The 21,435-nt window shown below is 45.7% G+C and overlaps 1 protein-coding gene across 9 annotated transcripts in view; it reads left to right on the plus strand.

The window, feature by feature from the left end:
• Positions 1-19,849, plus strand: part of OSBPL10 (oxysterol binding protein like 10) — a 326,956-nt gene extending 307,107 nt beyond the window's left edge. For 6 of the 9 annotated variants that reach the window (XM_005545553.4, XM_065539810.1, XM_005545555.4 and 3 more), the window contains 4 exons: positions 11,192-11,378; positions 13,332-13,514; positions 16,481-16,634; positions 18,561-19,849. In XM_005545553.4, the coding sequence (XP_005545610.3) occupies positions 11,192-11,378; positions 13,332-13,514; positions 16,481-16,634; positions 18,561-18,605 (569 nt within the window). In that variant the 3' untranslated portion in view covers positions 18,606-19,849. Of the gene's footprint in view, positions 1-11,191; positions 11,379-13,331; positions 13,515-16,480; positions 16,843-18,560 lie in introns of those variants that run through there. The other 3 variants (XM_005545554.5, XM_005545552.5, XM_045385227.3) reach the window with 3 other exon arrangements.
• The last annotated feature ends 1,586 nt before the right edge of the window (positions 19,850-21,435 follow it).

Raw genomic sequence — 21,435 nt, forward strand, 5'->3', positions numbered from 1 at the left:
GCTGTGTTCTTATGATGCTTCTATTCTCCTTCTTTCTCATGGGGAAATGAAATAAGTAAATAAAATTGGTTGTGTGGTAAGTTGAAGAACGATAAGTGTTGTAGAGAAACATAAAGCAGGTAGGGGTCTGGGGAAGACGAGGGAGAGGGCAGTTGAACTTTCAGATGAGCTGGCCAGTGGGAAGGCCTCACTAAGGCGTTCTTTGAGCAAAGACCCAAAGTGGGCAAAGAGCGGGCAAGGCAAGCCTTATAGATCACTGGGAAAGAGTTCGTGTGCAGAAAGAACGAGGCAGAGGCCTAGAGGTAAAATGTCCCTGGCATGGGGATGGAGATAGGAAGCCCATGTGACTGGAGCAGGGTGAACAGGGGCAGGTGGAGGTCAGGGTGGTGATGGTGGCCAGATTATGTAGGACCTCATGGGCTATTGCTAAGGCTCTTACAGTGAGGGAGCCAGGAAGCCACTGGCACTTTTGAGCCGGAGAGTACCAGGCTCAATCTCACAGTTCAGCAAGACTGCTCCAGCCATTTGTTGAAAACAGACCCTGACAGGGGTAGTGGTGGAAACAAGGACACTAGGGAGGAGTTTGTGAGAATAACTAAGCAGGTGATGATGGTGGCTTGGACCAGGTGGAGAATAGTGGAGGAAGTACAAGTAGTGGAGTAGTAAGGATCTGGATGGGTTCTAAAGTTAGAGCCAAGAGGATTTGCCTCTGGATGGGATGTGGAGTGTGAGAGAGAGTGTTGCCAAGGTTTTGACCTGAGCACCTAGAAGGATGGACTAGCTGTTAACTGAGATGGGAAGACTGAGGGCTGGGTATTGGGCTACTTTGAAGGGAGAGTGTGGGAGCTCAAGGGCGGTTGTTAGGGTTTGGTCGTTGAAGGGAGTGCTAGAGTAGGCAATTGTGTATGCAAGCTGGAGTTTCATAGGGAGGGTCCTGGCTGAGATAAAATATTTAAGGCCTTGAGACTAATGTGACTGCTGAGTGGGCACTGATTTCTGAAGCATTAAGCAGCATGAAGAGGTCCACAAGACGAACGGCCAGCCGAGGAGACTGATGAGGGGTGGCCAGAGAAGTAGACTGAATGGAATGGGAGAAGGTGCTCCCTGCGAGGCAAGTGAAGAAACAGAAGTAGACTGAATGGAATGGGAGAAGGTGCTCCCTGTGAGGCAAGTGAAGAAGGGCTTCAAAGTGCGACAGTGATCAATTGCATCACGTGATGCCTGGTTACTTCAGTAAGATGAGAACTGAGAAGCGATCATGGATTTTGGATCATGAAGGTCACTCGTGACCTTGACAGCAGTTGTCAGTGGAGTAGCACTAGTGAAAATCTGACTAAAGTCAAGAGAGAAGGAAGGAGACGAATTGGGGACTGTAAATGTAGACAATTCTTCCTTATTTAGGGTTTGCATGCAATGGTTCTATTCAGGAAAATACCCACTCTTGGGTTCCGCTTCTCTGTTAGGTTTACACACCAAAGTCCCGTCCCCCTTGTGTAGATAAGACGGCAACTCCAGAGTGCCCACAGATGCACTCAGCATTCATGTCGGGCCTTCACCGGGGTCTTCCTTGCACACAGGTCTAGTAATCAGCCAGCTCCTGCTGCACTCCTCACACCTTCCTCTCAAGGATCAATCAGGATCAAGAAGTTCACCAATGAGACATTCATTAATTTGTGCAGGAGGCCAGGGACACACCTGTCACCAGGATGATCTTGGGCCACCCAGTTTAGGCCTTTTCCACAATTCAGATGGAGGTGGGTTGTATCTGTGGGGGAAAGATGTAAAAATACATCTATCTTTAGATAAACCTCATCAATAATGAATATTATCCCCCTCTTAGGTTATCTTCTGTGAGAGTGCAGTATTGCAACTATTTTCCAATTAGAAAAGTCCCAATTTATGACTGGGTTGTCTGGCTTTTCCTGCTGTTGACAAGGGGAGAGGGATGCCAGAAGTCGTCTCTCTTCTTAAAGAGGAGCTGTTACCAGTGATGACTGGACCATGACGTCTTGTAGCTGAAAGGGCATTTGTCCGCCATATGCTCCAGGGTTTCCAGCTGTGCTGGAGAGAATCCCAGGCTCCTTAGAGGGGCACAGGGAGTGAGTGGTGAGGCTGGTCTTCTTCCCAAGTCCACTCCAGCCTGAGCATCTCCATCCATCCTTACCTGTTTACCAGATGGACTTCCCTATACAAGTTTATTTCCAAAAGGATTCTCTTGCTTCAGAATGCTCAGCAGACCTTGGATGAGACCAGCTATCCTCATTTCACAGATGAGTAGCCTGAGAGGGGCAGCTTGCCTAGGAACCTGTCCATAATTAACAACAGTATCCATCCTGCCCTCAGCACAAGGCATTGAAGGGGGATGCAGGGCAGCTGCTGAGGTCTCCTTCAGTCAGGGGCCATTTCTCAGCTCATCTCTGACCTGTGGATGAGATACCAGAATCTGAGGAGGTTCAGGCAGCCCCCTGAGTTCACAAGCCCAGGAAGAGCAGAGGAGCAGGGTTGAGCAGCAGGCGGTGGGCCAGGGAAGGGGGGACCTGGTCAAGGCAGGTTAGAGCCCTACATGGACACAGCCAGGGCTGTTGAGGCCTCTCTCTGACACTGAGAAAACTTGATTCAAGTGTGTTTCTCGGGGGGGCAGGGCTAGAGGAACAAGAGATATTTCCTCACCGGCCTCTTTTGTGACCCCAGTGACTGCTTGTTCTCCTGAACTCTGCCTTCTCCTTGGATGAAGTGACAGGGAGCTGCCACCCTGCAGTACTGTTTGGGTTAAAGCCCCCTGGCAGCTTTCAAAAAGTGTGTCTCAGCCCAGACTGGGGACTCTTGAAATTGCATGAACTGAGAGCTCTGGTTAGAATACTTGGGTAGCTCTTCCTGTTGAAAGCAGGGAGAAGATTGCCAAGGACTCCCCTGTGGGAGGAGTTGTTCACATTGATTTTTATACTTAAGTTTGTAATAAGAATGGGAGCAACATTAATCCTGGTTCTGACTTATCTGGGGCTCTGTGTTTTCGTAGGTTGCTTTAGGCTTGCCTCATGCTATGAGGTTTATATTGGTAGAAAAACCTTTTCCTTTTCTTAAAAACAAAAATTGGTATTCAGGAGACTCATCTCATTGTATTTAATTTTATTCCTTATTCTAAATTTCCCACATAATAAATATTTTGAAGATGAAATATGTTTGTTTGCTAGAGAAGGTAGAGAAGGCAGTTCACACTTTGTATTTATGTCCCGTATGCAAGATGATTCCTTGCACATTTTCTACAGATAGTATTTTAAACATGTTTACCTCCTTATCTGTAACAGTGGTGGCTCGAATAAATCTGTCATTTACCCATTCACTTATCCATTCATCCGTTTATTTGTTAAGTGATTGGCACCATCCTTAATGCCGGAGATGCAGCAGAGGCCACAGCACACAGATTCCGGGCCCCCGGGAGCTCATGCTCCAGCAGGAGGGCCAGAGAGAAGACAAGACATGTGCGTGAAGTCCTCAGTGTGATAGATGATGATTGACACTAAGACAAAGTAGGAAGGAGGAGAGAGAGTGAAGCTGGGGCAGGGAGGTTGCAGTTTTCCCTAATGTGAACCTCAACAAGATAGAGCAGCTGAGGAAGGGCCTGAAGCAGGTTTAAGAAGGGGTCTTCTAGGCAAAAAAGAACAGCAAGTAGTAAGGCCCCAAGTTGCGAGCGAGTGGCTGGGGTGTTTTGAGGACAGCCAGGGGCCACTGTGTCTGCAGCAGAGTGAGTGGGTGGCCGGGAAGAGAAGAAATAAGGCCAGAGAGGAGAGGCCACATTTTGGGATCGATTTTGGGGACCTGGAAGGACTTTGCCGTTTGCTGTGAGATGGCAGTTGCTGGAGGGTAGACATGATTTTAGCAGCATCCGTGTTGGCTGAGTGAAGAATGGGCTGAAGGCGGAAGTGGAGAGGGCCCAGTGCAAAGATAGAAGCAGAGGGGGAAGTTGTTTCTTTTTTCTCTTCTTCCCCCACGCCCCCTCCCACACACACGCATGCACACATGCACACACACACACACGCACATACACACACACAGTTTGAATCTGTGATTAGTCAGAGTAAGTGCTTGGTGAATAGAATGCCTTTTGTCTGGGGATTTCCCTGCACTTGCTGCTTGTCAAGGCATGGTCAAGCCAGATTCTTAAATTGAAGTAGCGGGTCAATGCCTCAGTCTGTGAGCCCCTAATTCTTGCCGTTAGACAAATATGTGGACATTTTTGAAAAGGTAGATTTGCAAATCCATTGTTAGTGATTTAGGGAATTCTTTACAGAAACGCAGTCTCTCCTTCAGGATCCTTCCTTCCCTACCAAATAGTAGTCACTGTTCCCCTGTCTCCGACCACCAGCAGTGGGCTCCAAAAAGGAGGTGGGTGTGCAGTGGTGTCACATGTGTGATTGTGTTTTAAAGCTGGTTATTCTCCCTTCCCCACACAATGTGTTCATCTTTCCCTTCTTCCGTCTACACAGCGTGTTCATCATCTTCGTCTTCCCTCTGCTTCCCTGCACCCTCGTCCTTTCTGTCTCCCTCTGGTGTCTCGAGCCCTTTCATTTAAACCGCACCATCAACAGGTCACCCCTCAGCCCAGCACAGCATGTGGCCTCCTTTCATTGCCTCTGCAACTGAACTTGAGAGAGTGATGAGGTCCTTTTAGCCCTCTGTCCCCTGAACTAACCGACATCTTTACTCTGTCTTACTGTTGGCCGTTGTTGAATGTCTGTGTCTCCACAGGGTAGGCCTGTGAGGTCTCAAGATCGTAGCTCCTCCGTTACTCATAGGCAGCAGGCAGGGACTGGAGCCCTTGATTCACTTTACCCAGCCCAGGACCACAGTGTCGTGGGTGAGAAGCCGTGGAACACCCTCCCTGAGGCCCTCAGATGCAGCCTGCAGATGAAGCAGAATTAGAATTTGCTGCTTTTTTTCTAACTGCTTGAAAATTCCACTCAGAACTTCTCAATAGCATGCTGAGTTCAGAAAGAAGATTCTGGAGAGAGACTGTGAAAGGCCTCTCCTGGACATGGCTCTTCCTGGCCACTGACCTGATGTTCTCCTGCTGTGGGTGGGCCTGAGCAGGGCTGGGGGACCCTTGGCTCGTTCTGGTGAGACCTTGAGTTTGCCTAAGTCCTTCCAGTAGCCATATCCCCTTATCTTTTGTATGAATTAAAATGTGTCCTCTGTAACACAGGATCTGATTTTTCACACAAACGATTTCTGAGAATCTCCAAACTCTGAAGCAGAAGGTTCTGGCTGCCACACTCAGAGCTCCTTTGATTGGGGGAAGGCAGGAGGTCAGATAGTTTCCCTTCCCTTGCATATTTCCTGCACATTCCATGAATTTGTTGATTGGGTGTAAATAATGCTTTTTCCATCTCCTCATTATAAAAATGAGATCTTACATGGGTCCACTTGAAATTGTGAATGTAACTATGTGGGCTTATCTCTTAAATCATGGCCTTTAGGCTGTGGCATATTTGACTGTAATGAAATGCTATTATGAAGTGCTTCATTATGCCCTGAATTCACTCAGGTTGACCCCAGAGACTGCACCGCTTTCTCCCATCCTCTCGTTTCTATTGCTCTGACAGTGAGAGCTGACACCATTCAGTCAACCTAAGACTTCTGTCCATGGTGTGGGATGCTCACCCCTCCCAACCCTGCACCACTGTGGAGCTGAGGGGCGTTCAGCTGCTCTTTGCAGCCCACTTCCCTCAAAATGCCTGAATCAATGCCTAGTAAATGGTACAGGCTCCTAATTGAGTCTGTGGGGAAAGACAGTTCTAATGAGAGGAAGCGACATGATTGCCACTGGGCTCGTGAGTGCCGATGCTGCCGGGTCTGCAAACACACTTCCCAGAGTTCCTTCTGTGACTCTTCTTTCCAGAATCCATGTCCCAGATGAATATTTTGGTTCCTCAGATTGAGATTGGGCACAAAATTATTTTAAGTTTATCAGTTTGAAAATCTTAATGCTTTGCTTTTATGTTTATTGGTGAATCAATTTGTGGAATTTCAAATGAAGATTTCCCAGCCTGAGGACTAACCATGCATGGAAGGATTGATTATTTGATGTTTTTTTTTAAGCTTTTCTTAGCTGTTAGGCCAAATGAAGAAGTAACTTATATTTGTGATCCCATTTGTAAGTCTAATTTTAATATAGTCTTTTATTCACGTTAAGGAGAGATTTTTTTTTTAAAATGTAACCCTGCAAAAAAGGAGTATTAAGAAGGCATAATTGCAGGTGATTTAATGAATGAACACACATTTATGGATTTTCAGAAAAAAAGCCAAAGGCATGTGGTCTAGCCAGTGCCTTCTAATCAGTTTAGCTCTGAGGCTCACTGACCTCCCCCAGGACTTGGGGGAAAATGTACCTTGATTTGGAAGAGATTTTTCTGAAGACAAATGGGAGGAGGATGCTATCTCTTATGCAAAGTGCTATATTAGAGAAAGTCTGCCCTGCCCTGTGTCTTTTCCATCCCTCACAGGCATAGCCCATTGGAAGACGTTGTAGTTTCCTCTTTATTGCCAGGTGGCGATACCCACAGAGAGGGCCGCTTTAAAGAATGAGGAGTAATTAAGACATAAAACCTTCAGGATTTTGGCAGTGTGCCATACTGCAGTGCCGTTAGCTGAGTTTAGAATCGCCTTCTCCATCTTTACCACAGCCGTGGGAGGTACAGATACCACTGTCTCTGCGTCACAGATGAGGAAACTGAGGCACAGAGAAGTTAAGATTGCCAGGCTGGTGAGTGATGGAGGACTTGGAATGATCCTCTAAGATTTCACCCAGGTCTTAAAAAAGCTGTGGCATATTGTCCATGAAAAAACATGGTGAAGAAGATCTCAGCTGTACAATCCTACCTTACTACAAAGTTTATATTTATGAATGAGACTAGGAATACCAGCCAGCCGAGTTTGTGGCTGTTGTGTGTTCCCAGTCTGTAGAGGTTTCCTGCTAGACGTGCAAGCGGTGGGAGTCCCCCAGGTATCCCAGTTAAGGACATGAAGGGTGAACCACAAAATAGGAAGGCCGTAGACATCAGGGGTGAGGTTATGATGCCAGGGAGACATACTGCTGGCCTGGAAGGATTTTACTACCGAGTAGAGATGCTCCTTGGCTTATGACGGGGTTATGTCCCAATAAGCCCATCCGAAGGCGAAAATATCCTAAGTTGAAACTACATTTAATATACCTAGCCTAGCAACATCCTCGCTTAACCCAGCCTAGCTGAAACGTGCTCAGAACCCTTACATGAGCCTGCCATTGGGCAGAATCATCTGGCAGCACAGCACACTGGAGAGGATGGATTGTGTCCTAGTCCATTTGCATTGCTATAAAGGAATACCTGAGAGAAAAGAGGTTCATTTGACTCACAGTTCAGCAGGCTGTACAAAAAGCATGGCACTAGCATCTGCTTCTGACGAGGGCCTCAGGCTACATCCACTCGTGGTGGATGAGGAAGGGGAACCCCTGAGTGGGGGTCACATGGCAAGAGCAGAAGCAAGGTGGGGGAGGTGCCAGGCTCTTTTCCATTTATTTATTTATTTATTTATTTATTTATTTATTTATTTATTTATTTGAGACAGGGTCTCACTCTGTTGTCCAGGCTGAAGTGCAGTGACATGACCACGGCTCACTGCAGCCTCGACTTCCCGGGCTAAGTGATCCTCCTATCTTAACTTCCCAAGTAGCTGGGACTGCAGGTGCTCACCACCATGCCCAGCTAATTTAAAAAAAAATTTTTTTTATAGAAACAAGGTTTCATCATGTTGCCAAGGCTGGTCTCAAACTCCTAGGCTCAAGCCGTCTTCCTACCTCCACCTCCCAAAGTGCTGGGATTGCAAGAGTGAGCCACTGCATAGGCCTAGCCTCTCTTTGACAACTAGCTCTCAGGGGAGCTCCTGCAAGAACTACTAATGCGAGCACTCACTCATTACTGCTAGGCTGGCCATAAGTCATTAATGAGAGCTCCCTCCCCATGACCAAAACACCTCTCACTAGGCCCCACCTCCAACATTGGGGATCGAATTTCAACATGAGGTTTGGAGGGGGTCAAATATCCAAACTATATAGGAGGTTGTTTATACTCACTTTGGGAGGCAGAGGCAGGAGGATCACTTGAGCCCAAGAGTTCAAGACCAGCTTGGGCAACATAAGGAGACCTCATCTCTACAAATAATTTTTTTTTTAATTAGTCAGGCATGGTGGCGCATGCTTGTAGTCCCAGCTACTCAGGAGGATTGCTTGAGTCCAGGAGGTCAAGGCTGCAGTGAGCCATGATTGCGCCATTGCACTTCAGCCTGAGTGACTGAGTGGGACCCTGTCTCCAAAAAAGAAAAAGAGCCTCACTGCTGCTGCCTGGCATTACACGAGAGGGTCATCCCACATATCACTAGCCTGGGAAAAGACCACAATTCAAAGCACAGTTTCTATTGAACACTTCCTGCTTTGGCACCATTGTAAGGTCAAAACATTGCAAGTTGAACCATAGCTAAGTTGGGGGCTGTCTTAGTCCATTAGTGCTGTGGGGAGGGTGGCGGTGGACCCTCTCCTCTGGGGCCTTGAAGGCATGGTGAATGGTAGCCTTCTCTACAGGGTCCAGGGGACTCTCTCAGCTGCCACCGTTTCCAAGTCTGTGAGGATACAGCTGGCACCCAAGGAACCAGGGTCTTGGGAGATAAAACTTGAGTAGAGAGAGGGATATTTGAGGTGACCTCTCTCTCTTCCACTTTCCCTGGCTGTTGGTCAAGAAGAACCAAGTATTGATCTGTGTTTGACATTGGCTGCAATTTTCCACCTGCTTTAGGCTGTCTTCTCAACCCCATTCAAAGAAGTCAGATACAACTGTAGCCTTTGAACAAAACACAGTGTCAGACTTGGCCATTCTCCTCCAGGGGTCCTGATCAGAAACTATCAGGCTTGAAACACCAATGTCTAATTCTCCTCAGAACACAACACGCCTCCCTTAACTGCTTGGATAGGACAGGGCCTCCAGGGTCATCCTGGATGCTCTTCTCTCTAAAATGCAGAAGGAAGAATGAGTAACAGTGAGAGCAAGAGGTGGTCTGGGCTTTACTTTTAGCAAGATCAGTTTAGTCAAGAGAGCTCCAGCAAGCTGGAGCAGAGAAGAGGGGAGAAGGCCCGTCTGTTCTGATATGCAGTGTATTTGGTGTAGTGGACTTATGCTATTTGTGGATTTGCATTAAATGTATTCAATTATGTTCCCAGCCAGAGAGATAGGATGTAAATGCTGCTGTGATATCTGCCCTCCAGTCCAGCCCACGTGATCTGCTTCTCCTGGGTGCCTGCCTGTGTCCATGTGTCTGAGGATCCCTCACACTGGGAGGGATCGAGGCTCCTAAACCCATACTATAGCATGTCAACTTGGGTTTTTAGAACCAGCCAAGTATTTCATGGATTGGGAAAACTGACTTTAATGGACTTAACTGAGAGCTGAGAGTCATGTTGCTGGTTCGGACAAGCCTACTGTGTCCTAAATACCGTAGTGCATGGGCAATTAGAGGAATTCTCCAGGGTAAATTGAACTATAGTCGAACACATCTTAGTATTGGCTTTAGAAACTAAGAGCAATCATGACTCCTTTGTACAAATTAACCCCATCTCTCCGCAGACTCCCCTGGCAAGCTCATCTGTACTAAAAGAAACTTGCCCTCCCTCCCCATCCCCCTCCTCCTCTCTCTCCCTATCTTCCTGGTGTTCTGGTTCTCTCTCTCTCTCTCTCTCTCTCTCTCTCTCTCTCTCTCTCTCTCTCTCCTTCCCTGCCTCCCCTAGGCAAATTCGAGCTCTAAGTGATTTAGATGCGTATTTAGCCTAAGAGGGAAGTACCAAACGGCTGAATTACTTAACTTCTCCTAAAAGTTTGTTTCCTCATTCTTATTAAAACGATAATCATTGCCAAACAGGGCCGTTGTGAGCTGAAGAAGATAGTTCATATGGAGCTCCCAGGAATGTCTGGCAGCTGGAAAGTGCTCTCATGTGGGAGCCATTGACCCCACTCTTCACTCGTTCCAGTGGAGGACTGGAAGCCCAGGAAGGTGCCGTCACTAACCACCCCTGGTCCTCTACCCTCCTAAGGCTCAGAGTGCTTTTGACAAGGCTCGGAGCAGCCCTAGAGCGAGGCCTGGCGTGAGCTGGAGTGGAGCTGAGAATGTGCATCTCTAGGGAGCCAAGTGCCAGAGTGTTGGATGGGAGACTGAGAGGTGCCTTGTGGAGACGTGATCTTAAGAGAGCTGTAGTGCTGGGTCTCAGAGCCTCTGCCAGTCTGTATAGGGCCTCTGTATACAACTCTACAGCAGTCCTGGGAGCTTCTATACTTTGGGGGTGGTCTTTGAGGACTTGATGAAAACTGTGGCCGTTCCCTTCCCTAGAAAAATGAACAAACCCACCTAATTCTTCATCGCTTCAAGAGGAATAAGGCCTTTCCCACTTTGGGTTGTAGGTTGGAGAACCCCTCCTGTGGAGGTGAGTGGGCAGTAAGTGTTAGATTCCCACGCTTGGCAGGTGTCTTTCCCGAGGTTGCTGACAGCAGCTGTACAGCCTGATTTCTCTATTTTTGTGAGAACCATTGAGGTTGTCTCTGTAGCTCTTGGGATAAAGGCAGAACTCTTCCTAGAAGTTTAAAAGACAAGGTCTGGCCCCTGCCGACTTGGTCATCCTCCAAACCTATACATACCATCTCTCTTCTGCATGTGGGCCCTCTTCCCAGCCTCTTCACACTTACCAGGCTCCTTCCTACCCCAGGGCCTTTGCACATGCTTTCCCCCCCTGCCCAGAACACTCTTCCTTCCCCTGTTCTTTTTCTTAGGGAAACCTTCCCTTACCAGGTGAGTCTCTCCTCTTGGAGGCCTCCATTGTGCTGGCCACCTTGCCCTCCCACCTTTATCACTGTTATAATTTTGTGTTCCTCTGGTGACTAATGACCACCTTTCTGTTCTGCTCTCTGAGGGCAGAAAGTGGGTCTATCTTATTCACGGCTGTATTCTCAGTGCCTTTCACACAGTAGAGCCCATGGCGAACAAGCAGCTCACCTCTGCAGAGGTGGGAGATGTGACATCTGTGCAAGAGGCTCTGTGGTTTCCCGTCTTCATTTCTTCTGATCCCCCGTGCCCTCTTGGTGTTTTTGCATGGCTAACTCTCCCTCCTCTCTCCCTGGAGGTGTGTTGAGGCTCCTGGAACACGGGGAGGAGTACGTATTCACCCTGCCTAGTGCCTACGCCCGGTCCATTCTCACCATCCCATGGGTGGAGCTCGGAGGAAAAGTCAGCATCAACTGTGCCAAGACTGGGTACTCAGCGACGGTGATATTCCACACGAAGCCTTTCTATGGAGGGAAAGTCCACAGGTAGGATCTGGCTGGAGAGGCTCTGGCTTTGTCTTAACACGATGCCCTGAGTTTCCTTTCACTATTAGAAGACTGAGTTTCAGTAATGGGATGAGTTGAAAATCAGGATAAAATTGTTAAGATCTGTTCCAAAAGAGATGCCTTTTCCCTACCTTACATGGCAGTTTTTTGGAGTCCTCCCTACTCTAAACTTAAGGTTAAATCTTTGGTGACGCATTTGCAGAGCAGATGCCAGAGAATAACAGCACTTCTGTTGGAATAAACTCTCCCTTCTGAAGCCACAGTTTGTTGCTTTGCTGTAAAGTGATTGAATCTTTGAACCCAGACATAGCCAGACAGTTCCCCATTTACATTAGTTGGCCACACTGTCCTCAATTCTGTGTCACGCATCCATGAGGTCAGGATCCTTTCTTTCTTTTGAAAAACTTGGGAAGCCCAAGTCTAAGTCATTGAAGGAGAGGTCTGCTGTTTGAGGAAGCACACAATTGTTTTCATTGCTGCAGCTATAAAAAAATTCCTCTTTCAGCACAGCTCTACTGCATAAGCAAGATATACTATACAAACAAGCTTCCATCTTTGCCCATTTTCTTGGAAAGCATTATTCTGCATGGCATTAGTGTGAGTGTGTCAGAGTGTCACAGGGGCATGTGGACACCCTTTGGGGGCACCTGGAACCAGCACACACCAGCTCGTGAGAACTGATTTGTGTGTATTTCACGTTCAGTGCTATCATATTGGTGTTGAAATCAGCCATGATAGGCATCACAGAAATTGGCAAATGGTACAAATCAGGTGTTTTCCCTTTTGGAGATCCAGTTGCTAAATATTTCCCAGCATGCCACTAACACCTTTCCACTGTGTGCAACCCAGAAGATGCCTCATACCTGCCTGTGAGCCTCGGCCTTGCTGACTGTTTTTAGGCTCAAGGAGAAAGCCTCCCAGTCTGTTTGGAAACTCTAAATTCGGCCTGAGCTGGGCCTTAAGGAAAAGGGGAGTTTAGACCCTACACGTGGCTGCTTTGGGGCAGGTATCCCCGTTTCTGCGGTGTTCCTTCAACTGCGCAGAAAGCTCAGTGGTGGAGAGGGAGCTGGGAGTCTGCTTTCACTTGGAATTCCCACAGGCAAGGCAGGTGGAAGAGAGGTCACAAATCTCCACAAAGGCCCTCTAAAGGAGAGGTTGAAGTCATTCCTCAGAGCCACTACTGTGAGTAGGAAGGTATTGATTGAGACTGAGACTCTAGGTTCTGCTCAGCCTTCATTCAGGGGATGTGTGGATGCTGGAGTGGATATTTCCCTCCTTTTCCAACGTAAGCTCTGTTGGGATTGTGGGCAACCATGTTTGACCCCATACAAAATAGACCTAATGATTTAAGGATTGAAAAGCTCACCCTACACTCTTACAGTCTTTTTAGGGTTAAAATGTAGCATTATTAGATGCTATTTTGGAGAAGAGAGAGTATATGCTATTTTGTTTTCCTTTTTTTAAAAAATTAATTTTTTGCATAAGTTATTGGGGTACAGATGGTATTTGGTTACATGAGTAAGTTCTTTAGTGGTGATTTGTGAGATTTTGGTGTACCCATCACCCAAGCTATAGATACTGCACCATATTTGTAGTCTTTTATCTCTCGTCCCCTTCCCACGTATTTTGTTTTTCTTGAATTGCCTGATTTTCATCCCAGTGATATCTTACAGAATATTACAGTTAAGAAATTAGCATTGCTGTATTACTATTAATTAGTCTATAGACTTTTTTTTTCCAGTGATGCTTTCTTTTGCTGTTCAAGGATATTAGATCATCTTTTAAGAGCTAGTCTTTGAGCAAAGCTCCAAAAACAATCCCTCCTTCCCATTCTTGATTAAAAAAAAAAAAAAATCTCTATAGATGGGTGTACCTTTGAAGTCTCTGTTTTTATCATTTTGCAAAGTGTGTTCATTTGACTCATTAATTCAGGGTTACCGCAGAAGTGAAGCACAACCCAACCAACACCATTGTTTGTAAAGCCCATGGGGAATGGAATGGTACTTTAGAGTTCACCTACAGCAATGGAGAAACCAAAGTCATCGACACAACCACACTGCCAGTGTATCCCAAGAAGATCAGACCTCTCGAGAAGCAGGGGCCTATGGAGTCCAGGTGAGAATTGGGCTGTCTTCCTCTCCAGCTTAGTCATGCTGGGCACTTGACTCAAGGGACAGAGAAGAAAGAAGACTTTGAAAGCTTAGCGACTGGAAACAGGCCAGGAATCATGTTCTCCTGGCTTCTTTAGATATTTTAGTTTTCTACTGTGTGTCACTTAGGAGCAGAACCTTTCAGCTTTCAGTTAAGTCATTCTGTAGTCATGGGGTGGGTGTGAGGATAGACTTCAGCAGACTTTTACTGCTTGTCTTGCAAAAGTTTGTCAACTGATCTGTTGCTTAATTGCAAAGGTAAATACAGAGAGTTGATAGTAATCAAAGAACTGCACAGTGAGTCAATGAGATACTATTTTTTTCTTGCCAGATTAACAATGTTTTAAAAAAAAATTAAATGCTGGGAAAGGTGTAGTAAAACTGACACTCTATACCCTGTCCTTCTAGTAGGAGTGTGTGCAGTTTAGCTGCATGGATCAGTAGCTTTCAATTCATTAATCCACTTTAATCTCATGTTCTACTTCTAAGAATCTGTTCTCAGGACAAACTCTTAAATTCAGAAAAAATTTAAACAACATAAAATGGTTTGTTCTTTGTTTAAAGAAAACTAAGCAACAAAAGAAAGAGAAATCACCTGTCTAATATTTGAAAACTGGTTAAGTAAATTATGAAGTATCCGTTCAATTCATATATCTATTCTGTGGCTATGGTATGAATATAATGCAGCCACTTAATGTGATGTTTATGCAGGCACAGAAGCAGAATATCCTTGGAATATGCCAGTTTTAGTTTTTAATGTGGGACATCAGCAAACGGCCAGTGGGCCAAATCCAACCTGAGGCTGATTTTGTAAATAAAGTTTTATTGGAACACAGCCATGATCATTCATTTACATATGGCTTATGGCTGCTTTCCTGCTGCAATGGCTGAGTTAGGTAGTTGCAACCAAGACCATATGGCTTGCAAAGCCTAAGATGTTTACTCTCTGGCCCTGTACAGAAAATGTTTGCCAACTGCTGCTCTAATCTAAAAGCATACACTCTTTAGAAATACGATGTAGGGTTAAAATGAAATTACAAATGATTTTCTGAAAGCTTTACTATTATTACAAGAATTTGTAACCAAATAGAAACAGTTCTTATAAGTGGAAACAAAGCAGGGATACCACAGTATGTATAAATAATACATTATATTAATAACTGGGTTTAATGGAAACAGAGCTTCAGTATCCCTGGAACCTTTGCTTCGTTGTAGATTTAGTGCACTCTTGCTTGTTAATCAGTTTATTTGAGGACAGTGAGCACAGCCTTTCTCTGTGTCTAACTGGAGAGCTTGGACTCTTACCAGTTGTCTTTTTCAGTCCATCCTGTTGGGCAGCAGTAGCAGGACAAGGGAAAGACTGCAATGAGGGAAGAAACCCATCCCCTTGCCACACTGCCTCTGATGAAGCATTCCCAGAATGGGGAACGCTGTGGTTCATATCATAACGTGACTGTTGTTTCTGATCTGGCTGTTGAGAACAAAACTATGATCACCTGCTACTTTTCCTCCAGGGATATCAGAGTAGTTTAGCTACTCCTTATTAAGACTCTTTGTTGCTTGTTAGCCTATGGGAACTATGGGATTTCTTCTGTTGGCGTCTGCACCCCCAGGAGGTGCTACTGGCTGTCCCTAGTTCACCGGCAGCCCCATCCACCTGTCCTCAGCCTGACCATGCCAGCATTCAAGCCTTCCTGCTGCTCTGAGCCCTTGCTGGGGAAAGGGTTAAGGACACCTGCTGTAGATGTGCTCCCTGGCCCAGGACCTAATGATGGGCATTCACTGGCCCCTGGGTGAAGAGGCCTCGTTTTCTAGAAGCCAGGGAGGGAATCTCCACCACCTGGCATTCTGACAGTTCCTCGTCTGTGAAATCTGACCTTCTGGTGCATTTAAGTGAGGAAGTGCTTAGGTGGTGGTGTTCTGATTTATCATGGTTCCTTTCATTTCTCCCTAGAACAGAGTATGTCTGAATACAGGCTGGTCCCAAGGACGTCCTGAGGAGGAAAGCTGTGTGTAAAGCATAAGCCAAATACAAAGTAGTATTAAACACTAGTACTTTCCTTTTATCTTGTCCCACTGTCAAAGTGCTTTTTTTGCCAAGTAATCAGCCTTGATTGATGTAAACCACTCAAGCTCCCCTTTTATTTTGCTCATTTCCTGGGGTTTCCTCCTGCCATGCCAGGTTAGGAAGGTCAAGGTCATCTGAGTGTCCAAAGAGCAGCTGGGCTGAAGAGGGGTAGTGAACCAAGCAGCCTGGCCTCACTACCTTTAGGCTGCGTTCTACAATGAATGCAGGAAGCAGAGAAGTGGCTTTGTGTAGACACGTGGGGAGAAGAGAGGTCCCACACTATAAGCATGCACACACAAATACTCACACACCACACATGCATCAGCCTCTAACCCCTAATTCCAGGTTCCCTTGTGGGAAAGCAGGTCTTATTCTGATTTACTAGTGTGCTGTCCTTGGGCAAGTCACCTAACCTTATGTAGACCTTAAATTGTCTCCTCTGTAACATGGAGATAAGAATCTACCATCTATAATATGTCATTGGGTTGCTGTGAGGATTAAATAGGTTTATGTATGTAAAATGCTTAGAAATATGGCAAATGCCATATATGCCTGCTATCGTTGTTTGTAGTAGTAGCAGAATGCCTACTACTACTACTCTTAGATTTGATTTCCAGAAACTCTGGGCCCTGAGAAAGGCATGCTGCCTGGTACAAGTGGAGAGTGGAAACAGCACAGAGGTGGAGCTGGGTAGCCCTGGGTTCAAATCCAGGCTCTTGGGGTCTTTGAGGTGTCTGGGATGAGCTACCCCAGAGAGGGCTCGCCTGGATGCCCCTTGCTGCTCTGGCTGCTCCCGGCAGAGTTCTGTTAGCTTGCAGCCAGCTGGCCTGGCTGATTGTTTCCTCTCCTCCACCCATCCCCAGGAACCTCTGGCGGGAGGTGACCCGATACCTGCGGCTGGGGGACATTGACGCAGCCACCGAGCAGAAGCGGCACCTGGAGGAGAAGCAACGGGTAGAGGAACGGAAGCGCGAGAACCTCCGCACACCATGGAAGCCCAAATATTTTATCCAGGAGGTAACTCTGCCGTCTGTCATTGGGCCCTTGCCCAGGAGAGAACTTGTCCTGAGAGGGTAGATGGGTTTTTCTTGCTGACCCCCCAGATTGGATAAATGCCAGCCAGGGGCAGGGATAGACTGGGGCATCTCGGTCCTGACTCCAGCTTTGGATCAGGCTTCAGGACAGGTTTTCTGCCACAATATTCATGAAACCTTCTGGAAGGCAGAACCGAGCAACTGACACTTCCCCTCCAGTATCCCTATGTCAGAAGAGCATGTCAGCCTGCCTGCGAGGGAACGGAATGGGACTGCAGACTGGATACTGTTTTAGTTTTAAAAAGAAAACCATCATGGCCCCTGTTACATCATCTTTAGTAACAAACTAGTTGTGGAGTGCCTCACAGCCCATCTCCACACCTGGGTGGGCTGCAGCCCTCACTGATGAAGAATTGCCTTTCAGAGCTTTACCTCCTGTGGGTCACAAGGGCTAGTCATGCAGGGGAAGGCCAGCCTGAGTCCTGTGCCTAAAATGCTGCTGCTGTCACCTGCAAATGTGACACTGGAAGCTAGAAATAATATCGGGGCAAGTGGGCAGGGCACCGTGTGCCCAGCTGAAGCCCTTACGCTCTTGAAGTTGTGGAGGGATTGGGAAGCACTCTGAGAACAGAGTTGGACATTATGAATGTGTAGGAGCCATGTGTCTTAAAGCAAGCCCACAGGAACCCAGCAACATCAATGGGCAGCAGGCCGGTGAGGACTGGGGCAGATGCCACTCATCTCCCGGTGATAACAGGTTGTCTAGTTGTTCATGAGGAGCCAGAAATCTGAATTTTTATGAGAAATCTCATATTTGCATGGTCAAAGAATTAAAAAAAATTAAATACCAGGAGCCAATCAAAATGTATCTGTGGGCTTTCTTTAGCCCAGGTGCTGCTAACCCCTGACTTCTGCTACAAAGAGGGATTATTCTGTCTACATCCAAGGCTCTTGAGAAGTGAGTTAGGGCAACATAGTAGGTTAACTGGGGTAGATTCATGTTAAGAGCAGGGAGCCACCACTGTTCTCCCCAGAGTCAGGAACCGTGGGTTGTGGACTGAAGGAGATTTCAAGGTTGGATTCTGGTTCAGACAGGAAAGCTGCCTGGAGAAGACTCAGCCTTTATGGGTCACTGAGTGGGGACCCTGTGTGGGAGCCCTGCCCAGGTGAGGTAAAACCTCGAAAGATCCTTCTGTGAGGTGGATCCCTTTTCTCTTGAGAGAGCTAGTTTGTCTGACTTTTGCGGAAGGTTGTGCATTAAACAGCAACAACATCGAAAAAAACATTTACAGTTCTTCCTGGGTTTAAGAAAAGCCAGTATGTCCATAACAGAAGGGCTGGGGACATGTAAGGAGTAAGAGTCATCTGAACACCAGCACAGTTATTCAGTATAGCGCCTTCTAGTCATAACTAGATGGTATGTATTAATACCATTTTAATTCTTGCCTTTTTCCCACTTGATGTTTGATTGGCCTGTGCTGATTTGTTTGTGACTACTGCCTGCTGGAGAAAGCCTTTGTTGGGTGTTCCCCTGTGGGCTAGAAGTCACTTCCCTTGCCTTTTCTTTCCCCTGGCCATTCATCTAGCTACTCTGTTTTCTCTTGTCCCACTGTCAAAGTGCTTTTTTTTGGTCAAGTAATCAGCCTTGATGGAAGCCAACCAAGCTCCCCTTTTATTTTGCTCATTTCATGGGGTTTCCTCCTGCCATGCCAGGGTGGGAAGGTCAAGGTCATCTAGGTCTCTGAAGAGCAGCTGGGCTGAGGAGGGGTACTGAGGCCAGCAGCCCGGCCTGTGTGTGAGGTATGAAGACAGGGCAGACACAGAGACAGACTGGCTGCGGTTACCCTTGCTTCCCTCTTTCCCTGTTGAGAGGTCTCCATGTAATAATGCCTCCTTTCTTCTCTTGCAGGGTGATGGCTGGGTATACTTCAGTCCCCTCTGGAAGGCACACTGATGGGGTGGAGGCGCAGAGCTTTCCTGTATAGCCCTGTTTTTGTAGGAATATTAAAGTAGTAGAGTATCAGGGTTTTGTTGGCATTCACTGAGACCTTGTATTAGAATCCAAGAAATGATAACAGAGAAATTATTTACTATGAAAAGTGCACCCCCACACTCTGCTAGAGGAATGAATTTATTCAAGAGCCATTTGAGGCATGTGTATGTACATACTGTATATGTTCACACACATGCACTATGTACACATCTGCTGAGTATGATTACACATGTAAATACTGCACTCACCAAGGTTAAAGGTTAAAGTGCGTAAACATAAGCTCCTTTTTATCAACGAAGTTTGAAGTTTTCTATTTTTCACTTTGCCAAAAATGTTTTACACTCACAAAGATATTCTCACTTAGTCAACTCCTGTCAAAATGAAGGTGAACTGGCATGGCCTAATCACTGTCCATATAGGAGAAAGTGGCTCATTCCTAGTAGAGGTATGGGTGGCTATCATTTCAAAATTATTGTGATTCTCACCTCCCTCTCCACCTCAGTGTTTTGTCTGTCTGTGCCCAAGAAAGATAAGCAACTATTTCCTGTTGGATGGGGTTGGCAGGAAGCTGTTAAAGATTTATGCCAGAGCCTTGCAGGATGGAGCACGTCTGGGACAACTAAGAGCCAAGGCCCACCAAGGAGTTTTCCACCCATCTCTCATGGTCACAGCGCTAGTCATACATTTTTGAGAAGTTGCTTCTTTTACATCAGAAAACCAGTCAATCATATGGAGACTTCTTTTGTGATGAAAAAGGGCTTTAGAAGTTAAATACACACATGCACATGAAAACATGCACAGCCACAGCCTCAATCTTGTATTTAGTTTGGGGAAAGAGAAGAGAATTTCCTGTGGATTATTTTTTCCTCAAGTGTACCTCTCTGGTTAACCCAAACTCTGCAAGAAAGCACTGTGATTAAAACATACATAACGCCTGCATAAATATTCCATGGTTTCAGTTAAATTTCAGTCTTTACACATGAGGTCAAAGGAGTGACCAAAATACAAAGCAAGGAAAAAATGAAATACCCAGTTTTTGCTGAATGCTTAATTTATTTTTTACTGTGCCACTTCAATATTTATAAAATCCAGATAGCATGAATGCTTCTCTGTAGTAATACTAATTTTGTGCCTTTTGTCTGCTTTCTTAAGACCAGTTGTTCACACTTTGTAGATATTAGACAAATATATTTCGATTGAATACATATCTGTGTCTGTGTTTTATTTTCAGGGATTCAACAGTTCTATTAGATTGGTGTCTCTAAGTGAGCTCAAGTTTTCCTGGTTAGATATTTCTAATTGTTGATATGAAGAGCAATCATATCTATATCGAAAAAAGTATTTAACACATTAAAAAATCTACCAGATGAACATTTATGAATATTTTCTGATAAGTCCTATAAGAACATTTAACTCCTACCCAGTGAGTGTTGTTTCATGAAAACAGTCACGACCAGAAGTCATAAAGGAAGCCTACATAGGTCCACAGTCATTAAAGCGTCTGGGTGAATCAAGTACCTGGAACCATCTTATTTCTGACAGAGAAAGTGGAACAAATGCTATTGTGAGAAAAAGAAGAAAACTCAATGAGACTGAAAAGTAATCACTATGTTGTTGGATTTTTCCAGTCTGACTACAAAGCATATACCATCTGAAAGGTAAAACATGGAGAGGGCTCACTTTTCTTTTGGGGCTGGGGGTACATTTAAAATTGTGAAATGTTACGTGTCAGGAGATTTACATAAAACAAAGGTACAACTCCAGGAATAATTATGAATACCCTTGTAGCCACTGCTTAAGCAAAGAAACCTGTTTACCAGTACCTTAAAAGCCACTATTGTGCACCTATACAATTTTATCCCTCTCCATGCCTTCCTGGAGTTACCATCCCCTTATGGGTTTTTTTTGTTTATACACACTGTGTGTGTATTTCTAAACAGTGTGATTGGTTTTACCCAATTTTTGTAAAAATTGAATCATACCATAGTTTGCTTATTTGAGCCAATATTTTCTTTCTAGTTCAATCCATGTTGCTCTATTTGTTCATTTTCTTGCTGAGTTCATATTATGTTTTATTGTGGTAAAATATATGTAACAAAATTTACCATTTTAACTTTTATTTTTCCCCCCTAGATGGAGTCTTACTCTGTCGCCCAGGGTGAAGTGCAATGGCGCAATCTTGACTCGTTGCAACCTCTGCCTTCTGGGTTCAAGTGATTCTCCTGCCTCAGCCTCCCGAGTAGCTGGGATTACAGGTGCCCACCGCCACGCCTGGCTAATTTATGTATTTTTAGTAGAGATTGGGTTTCACCATGTTGGCCAGGCTGGTCTCAAACTCCTGACCTCAGGTGACCTGCCCGTCTCGGCCTCCCAAAGTGCTGGGATTACAGGTCTGAGCCACTTCGCCCAGCCCTGTTTTAACTATTTTTAAGTGTACAGTTCAGTGGCATTAAAATACATTGATATCATACAATCATTATCACCTACCTCCAGAACTTTTTTGTATTCCCAAACTGAAACTCTGTACTCATTAAACAGTAACTCTCCATTCTCCCTCTCCCCCCAGTCCCTGGCAATCACCATTCTACTTTCTGTCCCTATGGATTTGACTGCTCTAAGGAACTCATATGAGTGAAATCATACAACACTTCTGCTTTTTATGTCTGTCTTAATTAGCATTATGTGTTCAAGGTTCATGCTGTGGCATTGTATCAGTTTCTTATTAAGGGCCGGGTGTGGTGGCTCACGCCTGTAATCCTAGCACTTTGGGAGGCCGAGGTAGGTGGATCTC

The sequence above is a fragment of the Macaca fascicularis genome, chromosome 2 (genome assembly GCF_037993035.2).
Source record: "Macaca fascicularis isolate 582-1 chromosome 2, T2T-MFA8v1.1".
NCBI classification, from domain to species: Eukaryota; Metazoa; Chordata; class Mammalia; order Primates; family Cercopithecidae; genus Macaca; species Macaca fascicularis.